The following is a 19,937-nucleotide window of genomic DNA, read 5'->3' as shown; positions in this document are numbered from 1 at the left end:
AGGGCAGGATTGCTTATATCTTTGGAGAATTAAAATGTGCTCATATCTACATGCTTTTAAAATAACATGGCCTGAATAATCTAAAAGTCATCTGATTTCAATTATTGCTTAATATAGGTTAACAAATCCTAGGAAAAACCATGTGGCATTTGCTTTTCACTGTAACTCATCTAGAAAATGAATTTAATTTAGCTTTTCCTTAACTGAGTAGAGGGAATAAATTATATTAACTGCTTTTTTTCCTTTAAAATGTTTATTTGTCCCAGAGCTGAGTAGGGCACAAATGTTTGATTTTAACCTCTAATTTTCTGGACAACTACAGCAAAAATATATGAAATCCAAATATTAATGTTTTGAGAATGTGGGATTCCAGTAATTTGAATATGTTTTGTGAAGTATTTTTGAATTTCAGATAATGAAGAATGATAAAGCCAGAATTCATACAGTTTACTGAAAAAAAGAATTTCTCTTTCAATACTAATAGAGACGAATGAATGGTTTTTACCAAAATTAACAAGGACGTTGCCAGCTTCCATGTTACACTACAGTTTTGAATATTTTTGTATATATAGGGAAACACATGAACACATACAAATTTTGCATTTTTTAGTAAGTATTTTAAGGGCACATATGTGTCTTGTCAGTAGATTTGAGATAAACAAAGTTACAAGGGATGTGTGCCATGACTTGCTCTGGAATATTTTTTGGTATTTTGCATTTTTGTTAGCTTTTTGCCTTTTTTTTTTTCCCTTTCTTTTCTTTTTTTTTTCCTTTCTTTTCTTTTTTCTTTTTCTTTTTTTTGCTTTCTTTATTTTGTGGTACAAGTAATGGATTTTGTCACTGTTGTGTTTCTCATTTCCTTATAAAAACCTAGAGAACAGCAAACAGTTCTGCCATAATGCAGACCCTCAGTCAAATACTTCCATACTTCCAGACAGGAAAATCTGTAGAAACCAACATTTTGAAATGCAGCGGCCCCTCCAGGATCCCCTATGCTCTCAGTTTCTGGTGCTCTCTCCTGGATCCCTTCTCATCCCTGCCCAGGTAAGAACAGCCATTGACCAATCTCATCTGCCCAACCCAGCCCATGATTCACAAAGCAAAGCTCTCTGTGACCTCTGTGACCACCAGAGATGACTATGAAGAACTGACCACAGAATATTTAAAGACAAGAAAATCTGTGTTTTTCCTATGGAAATGCTATTCCTCCCCACCAAAGTGCACAGAGATACCATGGATGCCTCAACCCTGACAATTTTCAAACCTAGTTTTCATGGGACTTTGAGCAATCTGGTCTAGGGAAAAGTATCCCTGCCCATGAGAGAGGGGTCCCTTCCAACCCAAACCATTCTACAGTTCTATGATTCTGTATGGCAGCCCAAGGGCAACACCTTATCTGGTGATGCTCAAGGGGGAGTCCCTCACGCAAAACAAGTTCCTGCTGGGTCTGTGCCTACAGATGATGTCTTCTTAATATGGTTCTTCTTCCCAGCTTTTGCCACAAAACAGTGTCTGTCCTGCCAGTGTGACCTTACCTTGTCTGCTTGTTGCAGCTGTCTCAGCCCATTGTTCTCTGAAGCTGCTTCACTCCTCGTTCAGCTCCTTCATGGGGGCCTGCCTCACCTTCCTGCCTCTGATCGAGTCCAGTTTCAGCTTTCTGAGTTAATCCTGAGTTCTACTGTCCTGACCTAGCCTAGAGAAGTACCAGGTTTTGTTCCATTCCCAGGGTACATCCCACCATGGTTGAAGAAAACCCTGCAAGGTCATGCAGTGCCTCTGCAGTCAGGCATAGACACTTATTTTGTGTGAAATTGTATTTGTGGCTCCTAATATTTTTTTGAGGGTAGGAGAGTCATCTTTCTGCCATTTTAAATTTCTACTCAATCTTCCTTTTGTGGGGTATTCACTTTGCAATCTTACTATGCTGGGATAATAAAGTCCCATTTACATATATAGAAAAAGACTCTTAAATGCTCCGTAATTAGATGATTCAGAGTAAGAACCATTTCATTCGGTCTGAGACAAATCTGCTGTTTATAACTGTGTACAGTCTGAGTACATGTCAGGGTTTTCTTCTGTGCTTGTAACAAACTCATCAAATTTGTGGGGAAGTCTGTTTTTATTGTTCTCAGAGAATGAAATAATGTTTTTTTCTTTCTTGGTTGCCATGAGAAAGACCTGAGAAGCAATTTTGGAGCTGACAACTTTTTGTGAGGTTGATCTGGAATACTAATGCAAAACTCTTAAAGTCACATTAAACATCTGATCAAAGTGTTTTGAGTTCCATTATCGTGAATTTCTTAAATAGAAACATATGGTATCTTACTGTGTGAAAGCATTGAGATTCTTTCCTTTCAGTTTTATCCAAGGGGAATACTATTCATATGAAATCTTATGTAATTCTTAAAAACAAAAAAGATCAGGTATAAAAAGCATGATTCACGGAACTCTTCCTAATGAGGCAACTTGTCCATCTCTGTGTTGCTCTTCATTGAGCTTTCCAAAACAGAACTTGGAAGCCTCGTATACCCTGTGACTAAAACATAAGCACATAAACAGGTTTTGTGTAGTTTAAATCTTTTTGTTCATTAATGTTCTTCTGGCAATAAAATATGAGCAGGAAATGATGACTGTCCTTAGGCATCACTGTTGACAGGAATTAGCTAGGGAGCAAATCCCAGCTAGCAGGGTCACACTGAAGTCCTTTCTCTTACAATTTTAATAATAACCTGAAGTAACATATAATCTGAAATCTTCCCTGAAAATTGTGGTGGGGCTCCACCCTAATTTAAAGCTCTGTCCATGTAATCACCTGGCTGTGAAGGGACCTCAGGTCAATGTTTCTGTATTTTCCTCCTTAAAAAGCTGTCATTTATCAAAGAAACACAGGTGGGACACCGCTCCCTCCTCTCCATCAGCTTTTCTTCTGCTTTATTTATTTATTCCTTGCCCCAGAATTACAACTAATTTACTTTGTAAATCTACAGGTTTGCCTCTACTTTGTTTGATGAAGAAATGTTGTTATTAGGCTCCAAGGTTACAGTGAAGACTAGGAGAGCAGTTTATTCTATTTTTTGCACACTGAGGCAATCCAGGGCAGTTCTGCATTACAGTAGATCTGAGAGGTGATTCTCCTAAGGACATGATTAAAAGCAGGTCTTCTTTGGGTGACAAAAGTAGATTTTCAGAAGATGATTTTATGAATTAAGCAGGCAGAACTAGTTCTGTAAGCCAGAATTTGTCCCGTCTGTTCTAAATCAAAAGGAAAACTGATTATATATATATTTCTTAGCTGTATGGAATAATGACTTCAGGAGTGTCAGACTATTACCGTGACTGATGTAAAGTGAATCCTGGCTCTCGGCACTATGAATTTTGCATAGAGGTTAAGAAAGATAATGATCTTCATAAAAGCAGCACCCAGAATTTCTGCACGAGGCTGGGAGTTTCAGTGTCTGGAATGTGGATGAGGTGTCCACTGCCCTGGAGATTGCTTCCAGACCTGTGTTTCTAAGATTAGTGAGGGCTCTGCTTTTGGTTATCCTGCATAATGGTATCATTTCAACGAGGCATGTTAGTTTCATAGAAATTGCACATGACAGCTTTGCATTTCTGCTCAAAAAAAACCGAACCCTTTTTCCTGGCCAAATATCAAAGCACTGTTAAAACTTGTAAAGCATTTCAAATTCAGTTTCATTGTGGAGAAAGCAGCAGGTTTTTACAGTTTTGGAAGATAAGGAATTCCAAACAGGGCAGTTCCGCTTCACCAGCATTACTCTGTTGTGACTTGTGGACCCTGGCTTGGAAAAATATCCTCATGTTTGGATGCAATCATGGTGAAAACAGTGAAAACAACAGTCTTGATATGGGGTCAAATAATTTCAATACCTTGTAGGAGCTTTGTAGGGTCACATTTAATCTTCATTGGAACAGTGGAAATATTCTTAGCCATGTCAGTGATTTTTAATTATCCACTGAAAGCAGAACTAGTTTGTGATGCCCCTGAGCAAAGGTGTATCTACAGCACAGACTCTTGCATTTCCACAAGCTGCCTAGGACTATCCTAGCCAGTGGAAAGAAATAGGTGTCTGTCTGACGTCATTCATCCTATTTTAGTGCAGATGTCTGAAATAAGCCATGAGAATCCAAATGCACAGCAGATGGCTCTGAAATGTTTGATACTCTGACTGCTCCACCCTAAAAATCAGAAAGCTTTAGGCTGTTTTTAGCAGATCAGTGTAACGGGAAAATCCTTCAATAATTCAATACATAACAATCATCCCACCATCTTTTTCAGTCAAAACTGCAATTGTACAAATCACACTTATTCTTAGCTCACTGACTAAGCATGTGTTATAAACTCAATGCAACAATTCTGTGGAGACGCCACGATCTTTCCCCACACAGCCTTACTGGATATCACAGCAGCTTTGGTTGACCCTTGCTAGTGAGAGCCCCTTTTCCACAGACTCAGCTGCCAGCTTTGCATCAGCTCTCTAGCTGCCAGCTTTGGGAATTCCTGACACCGCTTCGGGATATTTGGCACTGAGTTTGTTTTAATATTGCTCTTCCTTGCCTGTCACTCAGCCAAGAATTTTTTAAATCTCTGAAATGAGTGAAGAAGCTTTAGAGCAAGAGTAAAATGAGTATCATTTAATCAAATGCAAAATATGAAATCAGTTCTTAGATTTAGAGTGACGTATAAAAAGATAAATGATAATATACATTATAGTTTCCTTTGTGCTGGCAATGGGATGTCTGAAAACTATGTGGTGAGTGTATTACAGATAGAGAAGACCCTGGTCAGCTGACCTGAGCCAGGCTTACAATCCATCAGCACATGCTGGGTGGCAAAAAGTGGAATCAGACTTCAAGATGTCTGTGCTACTTTTAAACCTTCAGGATTTGGAGGATTTTTGACCCTGTGTACTTCCACTGCCTCCAGATGACTTGCTTTTAGTTGATACTTTATTCATGAAATCCCATTTGCCTGTGTTTGCTGGAGGCACACAAAAGGGTACCCACTGAAAGTAGCTTTTATGGAAACTGGATCTTCACGTAGGTGCCTGTGTAAAGAGGACAACTGCAACTGGAGCAGGATGAAGCACACAATTCTTCTTACACAAGTGCCCACAAAACATCTAAATTTTGCCTCACTATCAGGGACACAGGCATGTGGTTGGTTCTCCTTTCCTTCCAAATGATGAATGTTTTCCTATGATTTCCTGGGCAGAGAAAAGGGAAAGTACTTGGCAGTATAAGCCACCTGCATTGACTAGACAGGGAAGTGTTGCACTTGGAAAGAAATTATAGCTTACTCACTTGCTATTTCTGACATTGGACTTCTTTGTGGTTTGGCTTCATGAGTTTTCCCCTTCTGTGTTTGTTTTGTGTTCAGCAGATAAAAGACCTGTTTACCATTGGCCTCAGGCACTGATGGATTACCAATAGGGCAGCAGCCTGCGCATTCGGCCGGGCAGAGCATTGCCTGTGTCCACGAGTGCCCAGTGACGTCTGTCTCTGTTCAGCTGGTAATGACACAGCAAGGAGAGGGCTGAGTCACCTCTGTTATCCCTGCTGCTTACAGCATCTTTGCCTGTCAGGTCAACTGGAACATTTAGGGGTCAGCTGAGTGACCTCTGGTTGGCCATGTCAGTCACTGGTAATATATATAGGTATATGTTAGATATTAGATGTACACATGGTAATTAAATATGAATATAAAATAAATATATATATCTTTATTTAACACTGATGTTTAGCACAAATATGCTGCGAAATAAGAATATGGAGTCTGCAGGATTAGTCTCTGCATGTGGGAAAGTGATGGAGAAGTGAGTTGTGCAGCTACAGCAAAACCACCTAGTTGTTATGATGAGTGAGCTGAGTACAACCTCTCATCAGCTTTTGAAAAGGCCTGTAATTTCATTACCCTGATAAATATCAAGGGTCACTTTAAGTCCAAAACAGAGATTGCTTCGACAAAGCTTTTAACCTTAGGCTGACATTTTACCTTACCTACACAGTAAAGCACATTTTTAGAGATTAATTCAAACACATCATTCACTTTGCAAAGTTAATTTCAAATTCACTCGCTCTGATCTCTTGCAGGTCTGTGGGTTTCTAATGATGTTAGTGTTTGTATTTTTTAAAGATAGAGGTACTAAAGTTTCACCTTGCCCTCACCTTCACTATTTCTCAGTAATATCTAGGGATGAGTTAATACATAGTTTCACAAGGGTTTTAAACAAATCTTTCCATCCCTCAGCAGGTGATGAAATGCAGACAAACAGAAGCAGAACTCTGTCATCTTCTTGGTCTGAGATGGCAATGTGTTGGCTGTTTTGGTCCCATCCTGAGATATTCTCCATGGCCCTAGAGGCCTGGCTGACTCCCCCCTCTAATTGTTTGTGCCCAGGACCAGGCTCCTCAATGGTCATCCTGTATCACTCCCTGGGTAGGTCTAGGCTGGAATGAGCAGCCAAGGACAAGCAGACAAGTGCTCCAGCACAATCATCTGTGGTCCTATGGAAGCTTGCATCAAGGAGACTTGCATTCCACTTGCCAGATACTTCACTTTTTGGCCACAATCAACTGGCTGGCAAACCCTCCTGCCCTACTGTAAGTCCATTTCATCCAAACATCTCAAAGGCTGAGTAAATACTAATTTACAGAGAAACACACTGAAATAAAGGAATACTAAGTGACTTGCCTAAGAGAACAGAACCCACATTTCAGTCTGGTGAGGAAGACCCATAGAAGCTTCATTCATCTCTCGAGCCTGTTGAAATCCCACCTTAAGCCTTTAGCTAAGGTGTAAGTTTTGAGTTGATGTTCTGCAAAAGAATAAATTTTATGATGAGTCCGTGATGAGTCACTGGCAGCGATACAAGTGGAAAACACGTCCCTGGAGTGCTTGTTTTACCACCACACACAGTTCTCTCACAGGCACTCGTCCTTTCAGTGCTGTTCTACATCCTCATAATCAGTGGGGCTGGCACATGAGCAGAATCTTTGTTTGGAAAGCAGGGTTTGCAATGAATCAGAGTGCCTCACAGGCTTTTAATTAGATATATTTTCTTCCAAGTGAGTTTGTAAGGAAAAGGGAAAGATGTTGGGGGAAATGCATCTTTGGGTAAAGTAGTAAGTTAAGAGGGGGGTAAAATCAGCCACCAACATAAGTGGTAGTGAGAAAAACAAATCATGAGGGAACAATTAATAAAGCATAAAAATTACATTTACAAGTATTCTACTTAGCTTAGTGCCACTTGAGCACTAGGATGTTAATGCAGTGGGCTATTTATAGTGCAACAAATCACCTCACCCCTTAAATTGCAAATTTACCTTTGTGGATTTTGAAGGCTGTGGTGTGTTACCAAATTTAAAGGTGCTGACAGAGCAATTAGTATTTTTGTGGAGCAAATCAAACTGAGACTGTGTCAAAACAACGTCATCCTGAGGGAGCTGGAGAAGTAAATGATGTGCAGCAAAATGTGTTCCCTGTTCGAGTACTGGCATATTCCCTGTGAGGGAAGCAGCTTATACTCCTAAAGATGCCATAATACTCTTTAATCTGTAGGACTCAGAGCATGTGCTTAAGACACAATTCACTCTGAAACTATGCAGGGGGCAACCAAGGCTGACTCCGAGACATCTGAAGGTGGGGACAGGGCTGATGTGGTAGGTACATATCTGCTCCCTCCTCCTGCAGAAAACCACGCAAAGCCCAGCTGTTCTCCAGAGCTGTGCATCCCTTCCTTCAGGCAAGTGATCCTCCCTCTTTGCAAGGGGTGAAAGCCCCCAAGATGGGGGGCTGCTCCTTTGCTGGATTTGACCCCAAACCCCCTTCTTTCCCTGAGGATCAATAGAGTGAGCTGGGTTTAATGAATGAAAAAGTGTGGGAGTTTTAGGAGAGGAAGGCTGTAAACCCAGCAAGACAGGCAAAGAGTTTATATGTTGTTTATTTTTGGGCATGCAGGCATCTGCCTGTAGCACCTGAATGGCTGCAGAAATTGTTTTCAAAATTAATCATAATCGAGCCTGATGCATTGGGTAAATACTCTGTGACTCATACAGAGCTGAACTGCAGAGGACCTGAACAGTGACTGTCGCAGCATTAGGAAAAAATAATTTCTCAAGCAGATGATGCATGTGACAGTTATATGTGCTCATCTAATTGGAATAACCAAGAGAGGGAAGAAGAGCTCGTTATGAAGGTTTTGCATTAGCACACACATTTGATTATATTTATTGCTTCCGGGACTGGCGATGGTGGAGGCAAAAGGCTCCCAGGTGCCAAGAAAGCTTCCAACAGCATCGTGCGTTTTAAGCTTTCCCTATCATAGCTGCAAAACTATCTAATAGCACTATCCAAAACTCTGCTTTAACTCACAGACATCCTTACCCACAGCAGCAGCCTGATCTAGTGCCATCCTTGCCTATGGCAGGGGGATTGGAACTAGCTGATCTTTAAGGTCCTTTCCAATCCAAGCCATTCTATGATTCTGTGATTAGGAGTCAAGCACATGTTGCATGACTGTGGTCTCCTTACAGCTGAAGCCCCACAAATATAGATGGGACTCTACATTGACTTGTAGGTCAGCCTGTCAGGGTAGGTCAGGCTGCTTGGTCACAGCATCACCTTGAAGTCACCTTGAAAAGTCATATTTCAGCCACGTGCTTGCGTAGGGCCAGTGCAATTTCACACCCACGTATGTGAGATCAGAGTCAGTCTTCTCACATGATGCATTACATATCTGGCTTCTACTAAAATGACTTTGTTACAATCTCTGACATTTGGTTGGGTGCTTTTTATTTGGAAAAAACTGGGGTTTGAAAGTTTACAAAGGCTCTCCCGGGAGCAGAAAATCAATGCTGTTGTTAATACCAAGTTACAGTCATTGGCTGCCATTGTGTGAGTCAATGCTATCGGCAGTGTTAGCAAAGTTCATTTTGCTACCAACCATAGCAACAATAAGGTAATAAAATATGGCCTATCTACAAAAATTCCTGTTTATCGAACAGGTAAGACTTTCAAAGCATTTTAATGTTGGCTCAAGATGGCTCCCATGAATGTCCCCGGGAGGGCCTGGCATTGCTTTCTTTGAAGCTTTTGAAGAGTGAGGAGATATTGTCATTGATTTGGAGGAAGCAGGAAGACCTTTGAGAAACCATTGAAAATTCAGTGTTTTAATCACAAAATCTTCCATTAAGAGATCAAGATCAAGTGAGTCAATACAAAATATGAGCCCAGTTTCCTTCCAGGGGACAGTATCTTAGAATGATAGAATGGTTTGAGTTTAAAGGGACCTTTAAAGGTCATCTGGTCCAACTATGTGAAAGCCTTGTAACATTTTGATTTTTATTTTATCTAGAGATGAAGATGCTTCTGATGGGGTGGGTGGGAGAGGGAGTTCTCCCCACCATGCTGTGGGGTGGTGGGCCCTGGCATTTTTGTGATGGTGCAAGGGACAAATGGTGACTGAAGAAGTTGGGTACCATAGGGGGAGTCTTTGGGCTGGGATATAACACTGTGTGGAGGCTGCTCTGCCTTCTGCTCCTTCCTAGAGACAAGGATATGCATCTGCAGAGCCTTTGCTAACCTAGAGGGAGGGTGGTCAGCCTCAATATATCTGGCATCACGATGGAAATGAATACAGGATTAGCCCAAATAACTGTTCTTTACTGCAGAAAGCTATTTATTCTTTGTCATTCCTCCTAATTTAGTTCACACACCAAATTGACATAGCCAGAGTGTACAGATTTTAGCTTTCTAATAGTTTACACTACATTACTTCTCAGATGGCTCACCCAGCCCCTCCCAGACGACGTGTCCTCTTTGGACATATCCATGTCACTATGGGTCCCTGGGAGTCATCTAACGAGGCTTGGTTTTGCACGCAAAGTCAAGAGAATCCTCATTACTCAACACCCTCTTGCTACCCGATAGCAGATAAATAGCTCTGCTGGGAAAAGGTGCCTGTGGATGAATGCTTAAGAAATTCTAATGGCAGCAGTAAAAGGCTCTGGATGCTGATCCTGCTCTCTGACAAGTGCTACCTTGGAAACATTTACCACTTCTGTTCCTCCTTACTCAAAACAAACATGCTAACTGATTTTAATGCAGTGATCACCTCCTTTTATTCTGTATGCACTGGGTGGGAGAATCAGATGGTCTATACATTTTAAGACTTGAAATGAATATTTTCCCCTTACTTTAGAAAGCAAAGAAGGAGCTGTCACATCATGTGGCTATCTCATAAGCAGAGAAATTCTTCTCTTACAGCTGATTTTCTTGTGAGTCACATTCAAGCAAGGTAGCTCACCTCTAACCTCTCTTCTCCAGGCTTGTAGATAGAAATGGTGCAGAAGTGCTTTGGGTCTTTTATTTGCACAGCTAATACTAAATTGTATGTATTCAAGGAGCTCTTCTAGTGCCGAGCCATGAGCAAGATTTACAGGAAAATTCAACGAAAGTCACAATGAGAGAAAAGATGAACAAAGAAATCGCAGCTGGAAAGTTTAAAGTGGATCCAAAAGATGAAGTCTGCTAGAAAACCAAAATACAGATGCTCTAAACCTCTCCAGGAGAAGAGGTGAAAATACAGCATTCAGGAGTGAAGGTATTAAGAGAGGAGAGAAAGGGATAAACGCTGAGTGTTACATATAGGAGTGAGAATCATGAAAAGGCAGTACAGGCTGATCCTGGCTTTTCTCTAACCAGAAAGCCTTGTTTCCAGGGTTTTTTACTGGCGTGGGTTTACATCAGGAGGCTACGGCTACATGACAGAGCCTCCACATAGGTGATGTCCCAGGTCCCTTCCCTGTGCTGTACTCTGGTTTGGATGCAGGTGGGGCTACAGAGTGCAGTGTATAAACCAGTCAGACATGTACCACTTAAATACACACCCAAAGCTGGAGGACATGAACCTCATTTAAAGAGGACACTCGGGAGCAGAAAATTATCTAGAGTAGGCTTCATTTCACCATGTGTAGGTGTCTATATCTGAGCTACCTATGCAGTTAATGTAGATAAAAGACATTCATCTCCTCCTCAAACAGATAATTAAAACATGTCTGGTGAGTGCTACCTTCACTTTCAGCTCTGGATGCTTTCAAGTACCCTTTAAAAAAAGGTTTCTGATGTTTTTTATAATATATTTTTTTAGAAGAGGGCGAATGGTACTCTCAAAGCACTCCAAGCTGTGGGTGACCAAGTTAAGTGAGATGAATCTCAGCATGAGGTTCTTCCATGGGTTACAGGAGAACCTTAGAGAGATCCCACTGCAAATGCCACACTTTTTTTACAGTGACTGCTTAGCCATCACATCAGCTTTCTCAGCAGGGTTCTCCAGATTATCCTAGGGTGGAGTCACCACACTCCTTGAATGATTGAAAGTAAAAGTGATGTCTAAGTGGGTCAGAGCTGAACCAGAGTCATGGGTATAAACATTCTTTTAGTATTGCTATGTATCTTGAGTTTCCAAAGAGCTTGAAGAGTTTGGGAATCCAAAAGTAAGAACGTGTGTACGAGCAAGCATGTATTTTAAGGCTATCTTGAACCTCATGTAATAAAGTGTCGGGATGACATGATGTCTTGAAAGAATGTTAATTTTTGTCTCAGGTAAAGCATTCCCTTATGGAGAGTGCACAGATGACCAGGTTATATGGGAAAATATATGGTTCACAAGAAAAAGGAGATGTCTGAGCAGAACACACCGTGGTACAGCTCATAGACTGATGTGTTAGCAAGTTAAAAGAACATGTTACCTTCTGTGGGAAAACCGGTTATGTTGTAGAGCAATGACAAAATTTAACCACATACAGAGTCAACAATATTACAAAATGAGTTCCAGAGAAGAAACTCCATGAAATTGCTTTGTATTGATTAGCTTTTCTAAAAGTCTCAGCAAAATGCAAGTACAGGCAAGGTCTTTAAGGCGATTTCATCAGAAACAGGCAGAGCAGAAAAGGGTTAATAACTTCATTTACCGGGTGATGTATTCCCACGCAAGCCACTGTCAGCCTACAGGCCTGACTAATCCCAAGTGTAGTTACTAATTGCTGTCATCCAAACAGTAGCTGGCAGCCATTTAATTTTCCCTTTCACTTGGTGTCATTTACATTAGTGACATATGGCTGTTTCCCTGCCCCGGCTCAGTGGCTACTGGGGAAACCTATGGCTTGAGCTTTGCAAACATAAAAGTCCATGATTAACTTCCAGTATTTCACTGGTGTCAGGAAGAGCCATTTACAGATCTGGATCCTAAATGCCTGAAAGATACAGGGTTTTTCTGGGCATAACTTACAACGGGAGTGCAAAGGTACACTTTTTAGGAGCATCTTTAACTTATGCCAGACTGATGGAGAGGCATAATAAAATGCAGGCAATTCTGGATATGTACCTTGAAACACACTGCACATTTGTTGCAGTATAAATTATTAGTTACTAGTTTGCTTTTTTCCTTTCTTTTTTTTTTTTTGTGTGTGTGTGTACTTTAATGTAGCAGAGCAGGGCAATTGTTTATAACTCAGATTGCATGAGTCTTCTGAATTACTTTTGTATCCTCTCAGTTAACCCAAACTGTTAGGTCAAGATTTCAGATACAGATCCTAAAACTCCCAGTTTGACTGCCTGCTATCTGTTTTTGTCAGATTGAAAACTCCTTTACCTCTGCTGCCTTATATATAGGTGCTACTTTTTCTTTGGTGTTGAAGTTACAAAATATGTCTCAAATCCTGCTCTGCTTTCCTCTATCTCATTTGTTCTTGTCTAAGATCATTAACTTTCTAAATAGTATATATGCATATATATATTTTTTTTTCCCTGGTGGCCAGATGATTACCGTGCACTGCAGAATTTTTGCCACCCTGCTTTCAGGTAAGATTTGCAGGATTTAATATTACAGGCATTTCAGATCCTGTTCAAATAGCGCAGCAACCAAAGTGACAATATTGCTTTTAAAGCTCAAGAAATTTCTGGACCTTCTGTCATTTGGAAATATAAAGTAAGATAAAAAATAATCTCAGATCTTAGTGATTTTTCTTGCTAGGAAGACAGCAAGTCCCACAGAGGACAGTAAATAAATAACATACAGTGAGGCTTTTATTTGTAAATTGTCTTCTTCCCATTCTGAGTTCTAAGATTAAATAATTTGGTGAAGCAAAAGGGTGACAAAACACACTCTCGTACTCCCTTTCCTCACCCATCCCTCAGCTGTATGGGAGGTCTGCTCACCTGAACTGACTCCTGCCAGCCCTGGGAATCAGTGGTACATGGAGGGCAGAAACCTGCACACAGCAGAGGGCAATTCTGCAAGCAGCCCCCCATGTCTGCTTCCCACCCTGAGTTTTTATTCCAGGCCAGCACCTGCAGCAAGAAGTGTGTTTTTCTGCAAGTTGACCTTGTACCCATTTTTTCTGCCATGAAAAACATGCTAAATCTAACCAATATGTTTTTTTCCCATATATTTTCAGAGTGAGTCCCTTGCTGCACACCTTGGAGAGCCTGCAGCTTTGTGTGTTTTATTTCAGCAAAAATGAAGGGAACCGCTGCTCCAGCTGAAATCAGTGTTCTGCAGACACTGGATTTTATCCTGCAGTTAAAGTCAGAAACGAATCCTTGGGACCGATTTTGTGACCTACCTGGTCCAGGAGCACAAAACATACAGCAGCAGCACAGTTTCTACTCAGTTCTCCACTTTTTCTGGAAAGATAATTTGACTTTTTCATGTACCAGTTTACACCACAAGGTGCTTTGTTTGGCACCCTGGTGAGCAATGGGGGCCATCAATGTAAGCACCATCACCCACTTTCCTTCCTCCAGCTGGAAGCTAAAAGCAGAGCAAGGCTTGGTATGAGAACAAAGTGAAATTATAAACTTGTCTCCACCAGCAGAGCATCAAAGAAGTCCCTTCCTGGATGCTCCTGCAAGGGTCTCAAATGACATAAAATAAGCAAATTGAACCATTTTTGTGTTAGCATACAGACGCAACAATGACACCAGCCAGGGATGGAGAGAGGGCTTATATGACTCAGGCAAAGATCTGACTCTGCCCTTATACCCCTAATCTCTTTTCAAGAGGTGAATAAAGGCTGAGTCAAACCTGGATCACTGTGAGCAGGAACAGCAGTAAAATTACAAAAAAAAAATAAAAAAGTCACTCAATGAGCTAAAAAAAAAAAAGGCTCTGTATTGGAATATGAAAAGGTGGATCAATAGGGACAGGAACATCCTGTGCTAGCCATGAGGAGCCCTGTATATATGCTGGGGTTTGCTGGTTAGATAAGAGGAGGCAGAAAGGAAGAAAGACCCAGGAAGGAGCAGGGAAGTGAGCACGTTTGGCAGAGATGCCAGGGAGGCAGAGGACGGTCAATGCCTGAGGCAGTCACACACTTCATTAGGAATGAGTAGTTGGATATTGCTGGGGAAGGGGAGACAAAATCCGAACTGAAAGGCAACCACCAAGGGAGAAATGTACACAATTCTGGGGATAATAATGATTTGGGTCAGGCCACGAATAAGCTGCTTTCCCATCTCACGGGACAGGTTCGCTGCCGTGCTCTGGCCAGCAGCTGAACTGTCCAGCGCACATCTCGCCTGGCGGAATCCCTCCTCGAAGGGGGGACATAGACATCCTTAGTTAGCGCCGGAGGAGCAGGGATACAAGTACAAACAGCTCGCACTGCCTGGCGCTGCCATGGGCAGGGATGGGAGCGGGGGTAACAGTGGCCAGACAGGGGACGGCGGGGGATGCAGGGCCGAATTCCACGCTCCTGTGCCGCTCCCACCCCGCAGCATTTGGGGCCGGGAGCTCCAGCCGGGAGGTGGTGCCGTGCTCCCTAGCAGGGCCCAGGCTCCCAGTGGTGCCTGAGGGGTTTCGCCCCCACCTCAGAGCTTTTTGGGTTGGGGAGATGCAGCCGGAGGATGCTTCGCGACCCCTTCGCCGCGCCGGGGCTGGACCAGCTTCGGCAGCGTGCGCCTGCGCTGCCGGCCTTCCTCGCTCTCCTCCTCCTCCTTCCCCCGCTGCCGGCCCCTCCTCCCGGCTCTGGCGGTGCCGGCTGCCGGGGCGGGCGGGCGGCGGGGCCGCTCTGTCCGTGCAGCGCCGGGGTTATGCCCGGCTGCAGGCGGGGCGCAGGGCCAGGGGCAGCCCGCGGCCGGGGCTCCGACGTGTCCGGCAGGAGCAGGGCGCGGTGATTCCCACCACCACCATCCCCCGCCCCCGGGAAGGGGTGCGCGGGCGCTCCGCGGCGGGGGAGGAGGAGGATGCTGCTGCTGCTGAGGATGCTGAGGATGCGGAGGGCCGGAGCGGAGCGGGCTTACGCGGGCAGCGCCTGGGTGTGCTGCTGGCTGCTGGGCTGGCAGGCGGCCGCCCTGCAGCTGCCGCCCTGCCAAGAGGTGAGATTTTCCTCCTCCTCTTGGGGCTTTCCCCAGTCGTAAGGGCGGGAGGGTTTGCACCGGTTGGGGAAGAGGGTGGTACACAAGAAAGGGGGTGTTGCTGGTTGTTGCTGGCCCCCCCAAGGTTGTTCGTGGGACGATAGAGGGGTCAGATCCACGGGGAAGGACCCTCCACTGCCGTACGGGCGGGGGCTCTGTGGGGCGGCCGAGCCCCCCCTCATCATGCTAGAGCGTCCCCCTTGGCCGTCGGTCGCGACCCCCTCCCGGTTGTCGCTGTTCCCTCCGGTGCATGGAAATATTAGAAGCCCCCCTCCAAACCAAGGGGACGCGGCTGGCCTCGCTGTTTTTTCTAAATATCATGTTAAATCAGCGCAGAGAGGGAGAGTAAGGAACGGATGGTGTGTGAAGCTGTCCTGCCCCCCTCCCCGTGTCAGCCCGGAGTGTCCTGGGCTGAGCCGTGTGTGTGACATGGGGAGAGAAACTTTCTGCCTCTCTCCTGCTGTCAGAGCCCGAACCAGGAGGGACTCGACATGTTCAGAGCAGAGGCGCTCCGCACGGCTGTGCGGGATGCGGGGTCTGAGGCGAACGGACAGGGATGCGCGGCCCCGCGTGTTCCCGGAGAATCCACGGCGGAGGGGACCAGGGCTTCATGGAGCTCTGTTCCAGGTTTTCCATCCTCACTCCTCCACGCAGGGAAATCCTCTCTGCTGCTCTTAAAGAGCAAGTGGGTCTTTCCTGTGTTTTAAACGGGGTAGGGGTGAGTGCTGGGTACCACCTTACCGAACAGGTCTGTGTGGCCGGGGCACTGCTCTAGCAAACAGAAACCTGTAAGTGGGTTAACAGCAATCAGTCCCCTTCCTCCTACCCACTCTGAGGATGCTCCGGGAACAGAGCTTCCCCATCTCTCATACCGCAGTTGCATCGTTTAGCAAGAACTACTTTGTATATTCTCAGAGTGGGTTGGGGGTGGATGACTGCAGCCAGGGGGGAGCACTCGGCTGGTGAGGGGTCCTGATCCATGCTTGGAGGCCATTACAGTATGGGGTATCCTTCCCTGAGGGTGCAGAAGCCCGTGTCTCCTATCTATGGCAAAAGAGGGCATCCCTGACCCAGGGAACGGTCCCTCTTTACCTGTGGAATGTACTTTTTTGTCTTACAGGTAACAGAGCTCAGTGCTAGCCTAGCGTGGGAAATCTTGCAGTAGGGGGACATGTGGGATAATCAAACCAATGTCTGTTTTGGGCATGTTTCTCCTAAATGTTGGTCATCCTCAGAGAGGGGGATTTATGCAGCCACTTGCTTTAAATTACCTTTCTCCCATTTAGGCTAGTGAAGGGAAACAGATCTCATCCTAAAGTCTTTGCTTCAAAAAGTGAACCTCTGCAGATGGTTAAAGGTGACAGAGAGCTGAATCCATGTAGAGGTACCAAAAGCAGAGAGATGGCATTTTGAGCATCACATACTGGGGTTCAGGTGTGTAAATTCTCTCCTGAGCTCCACTCCTGTTTCCCTTTGGATCTGGACCTGAGTGCTTTTGCTTTTCTTTCAGAGAGATGGACAATGTTGTTTTACTTCATTTGAATACTCTTTGAGACAGAGACAGCCCTCACTCACATGGTTAAAAAGCTGGGCATTAGTTGTGCTGGTGTGTGTGCAGCAATGCAACTGTATGTCCCAGGAAATATAATTACAAACATGTCCGGATGGAGAGAGAGGAAAAAGAGAAGAGCTTACAAAGAAAGAGGATAGCAGATCAACTGATTACAGAAGGGAAGAACAGAAGTTAATAGTTCACATAAAACATTGCTATTATGTGTTAGTCTCCAAACTTTGCCATTTGTCCTAGTTCAGCCCAATTTGAGTGACCTGGGTGTTTTGTCATTAAAATCACCGGAGCTCCCAAGGTGATTGACTCTGGTCTGGGCAGACTCAGACAGGAATGAAGTTGTGCAATAAGAAAGCACAGTCTGTCAGAGGGTATTGCAGTCCTTTAAAGACTTAGTAGATGCCTTGTTGTTTTATACCCAAAAGGTTTGAGAAACACAAGGCTTAATGCACCAGCAGGTACTTGATTTTCAATCTATAGGGCATCTTTTCTTTTTCGGCACATTCCCCCCTCTTTCCTTGACAGCTTGTTTTTCTGTTCCCTCACTGTTATGAGAAATACAGATATCTGCCAGTCTGTGAGATTTCAGCACTGGTACAGCATTTGGAGCAGTGGGATCTCTGGCTATCCCCGAGGCTCCGTGGTGCTCCGATTACATAGACAGTAAAAATAATAATGTGTAGCAATGTCACTTTCCAGAAACCTTTCTGTCATTGACTTTGTTCATCAGGGACTGTAGTAGTTCAGCACACTGGATTTAGGAAAGGTGTGTTTGTGCTGCAAACCAAACGTACAAGCAGCTTGAATGAACGTTCCCAAGAGTTTTTGGAGAAAATTGATACAGCCATAAGCTTCTGGTGTAACAGTGTTCAGTCCAGGCTGTGATGACCATTCACATCGTGAGCTCTCCCTGAGCTCTCCAGGGCCAGCAGCTAATCTGAAGGTGAGCCATGTGAATCTCCCAGAGCTGGAGGTGGGCTCAGCTTGGATGGCCAGGGTACCTCTGGGTGCAGACCCTGGGGAGACCCACTGCTGTACCCTGTGCCTCTGGTGAGTTGGTAACTCAAATCAGGACAGTGGTAGAAGAATAACTGCTTGGTGAATTCTTTCTGCTGTGACAATGATTATTGGGGTAACCATGCAAAGGTTTCATGTGTTGCATAAATTTTTATGACTTTGAGTGGAATTGATGACAGCCATGTTTTTCACTGCCATTAAATACACATTTGGCTGTTATGTTGGAAACAATCAGATATTCATGCCTGTCTCCCTGCTGCTGCAGGGACAATCTTTGTTACATCTTATGTTCCTGTGTTTGGTGCTTTTTCTGAACTTTCCCAATTGAATGAGTCTTCTTCAGATTCCCCCCAGAGATTCACCGAAATCCAAGCAGATTTTGCTTTTAGGACACTTTAACTGATACTAAGCCTAAATGGGTCTTTTCTTTTCTTTCCCTATTTGCTTTTGGAATCATGAAAAGCCAACCAACCAACCAAAAAAAAAACAACCAAAAAAACCACCCCCATCTCCAAAAAATCAACCAAAAAGCCAAAACCACCGAGTGACCCTTCTCTTACCTCCCATTCAGCCAAATTGCTTGCAAAGAGAGATATGGAATATCCAAGCTGCTGGCAAAGATGATTTCTTTCACATCCCTGTTTGATTCTCAATTACTATGCAGATTGAGAGCAAACACATGACTTTGATCTTGATAATAAATGTGATTCTGATACATTGCATGGTTTACCTGATGTTTCAGTAGACAGGTAAATGAAAGTGTAATGCTAAATGCTTTATTTAAGAGAAATTATTTTTGTACTAGTCTGCTAGAATACTTCTGGAAAAGAAAAAAAATATATAAGAAATTTTCTTGTAAAATGAAACAGTCTTTTAGAAAATCGTTTGCAAGGCAAAGGCAAGGAAGTCTTAATAAGGAAGAGGAAGCATGAACTTGAAATTAGGTCAAGCATGGTGGATTAGGTGTGTTGAAATAGTGCCAGTTTTCGTAATGAAAAAAGGTTAAAAAATGGGGTGTGTCTAAATTAAGTGTGAAGTATTTTAAGTATATTAGTACATTAAATCAAGATACTAGGTACTGAGCTAAGCAGCCTGGGAAGCAAGGTGAAGTTCTGTCTTTCCATGGATAGAGGGGAGATACATGTCAGTCTTGGAAGCCTGTTACATAAACCAGCAAGCCTGTCTCCAAATATACATGGCAGGAGTAACAGGGATGTCTGGAAGGAATCTGAGTATCTGAAACACTCTTATGTCATAAATGAACTGTACCTGTTTGGGAAAAGGTTTGGGGCCATTGCAGATGGCTCTGCAGAGGCAGCCCATGTGCTGATGGTGAAAAATATTTGAATGGGTGACTAAAAAGAAAGAAAAGAATCAAACATGTCAGAGTGGTTTTGTGCGTTATCATTAGTACTCAGGAACCATGAATGTTTATTTGTTCCATAGCTGGTTAATGAGCGTACAGTGATCACAGCAAAGGGTGGGGCTGTCTAGGTAAGCAGGGAATAGCTTGATGGAGGAAAAGAAAGAAGAATATGCATTAATGCATGGAGTAGAGAAAATTAATGAGATGCAAATCTTTAGGATGAGATAGAAATAAAAGGGATTTTTGTGCACTTGAAGGGCTAAATGTTATTTCTGTAAAAAGGTAATACTTTTTTATTTTTATGTAATTGTAAACAACTTCTTAGGACTTCTTGATCTCTGAGGTTCATTTAGTCTCTGCTGGCCTTAAAATCACTGAAGAGATTAGTTCATTGCTAAACATTTAGGAAGGAATTTTCCTAAAGTGGCTTCCTTGCTGTCCCTGATTGGTACCCTTGTCCCTTTCTGTGAAGCATCTGCACTGGCTATTTTGGAAAAAGAACAGGTGCTATCTATACCAGCTGCTGGGGTGATTCAGGGTTGTATTCCTTG

At 43.4% G+C, this 19,937-nt stretch overlaps 1 protein-coding gene across 1 annotated transcript in view; it reads left to right on the top strand.

The window, feature by feature from the left end:
- The first annotated feature begins 15,070 nt into the window (after window positions 1-15,070).
- Window positions 15,071-19,937, top strand: part of KIAA1324L (KIAA1324 like) — a 102,248-nt gene continuing 97,381 nt past the window's right edge. The window contains exon 1 of the mRNA XM_027679490.1: window positions 15,071-15,397. Within this exon, the coding sequence (XP_027535291.1) occupies window positions 15,266-15,397 (132 nt within the window). The 5' untranslated portion in view covers window positions 15,071-15,265. The remainder of the gene's footprint in view (window positions 15,398-19,937) is intronic.

Source organism: Neopelma chrysocephalum, unplaced genomic scaffold (genome assembly GCF_003984885.1).
Source record: "Neopelma chrysocephalum unplaced genomic scaffold, ASM398488v2 Primary Assembly neopelma1_45, whole genome shotgun sequence".
Taxonomy (NCBI): domain Eukaryota; kingdom Metazoa; phylum Chordata; class Aves; order Passeriformes; family Pipridae; genus Neopelma; species Neopelma chrysocephalum.
The sequence above is the reverse complement of the archived record's forward strand: the minus strand, read 5'-3'. Positions and strand labels throughout refer to the sequence as shown.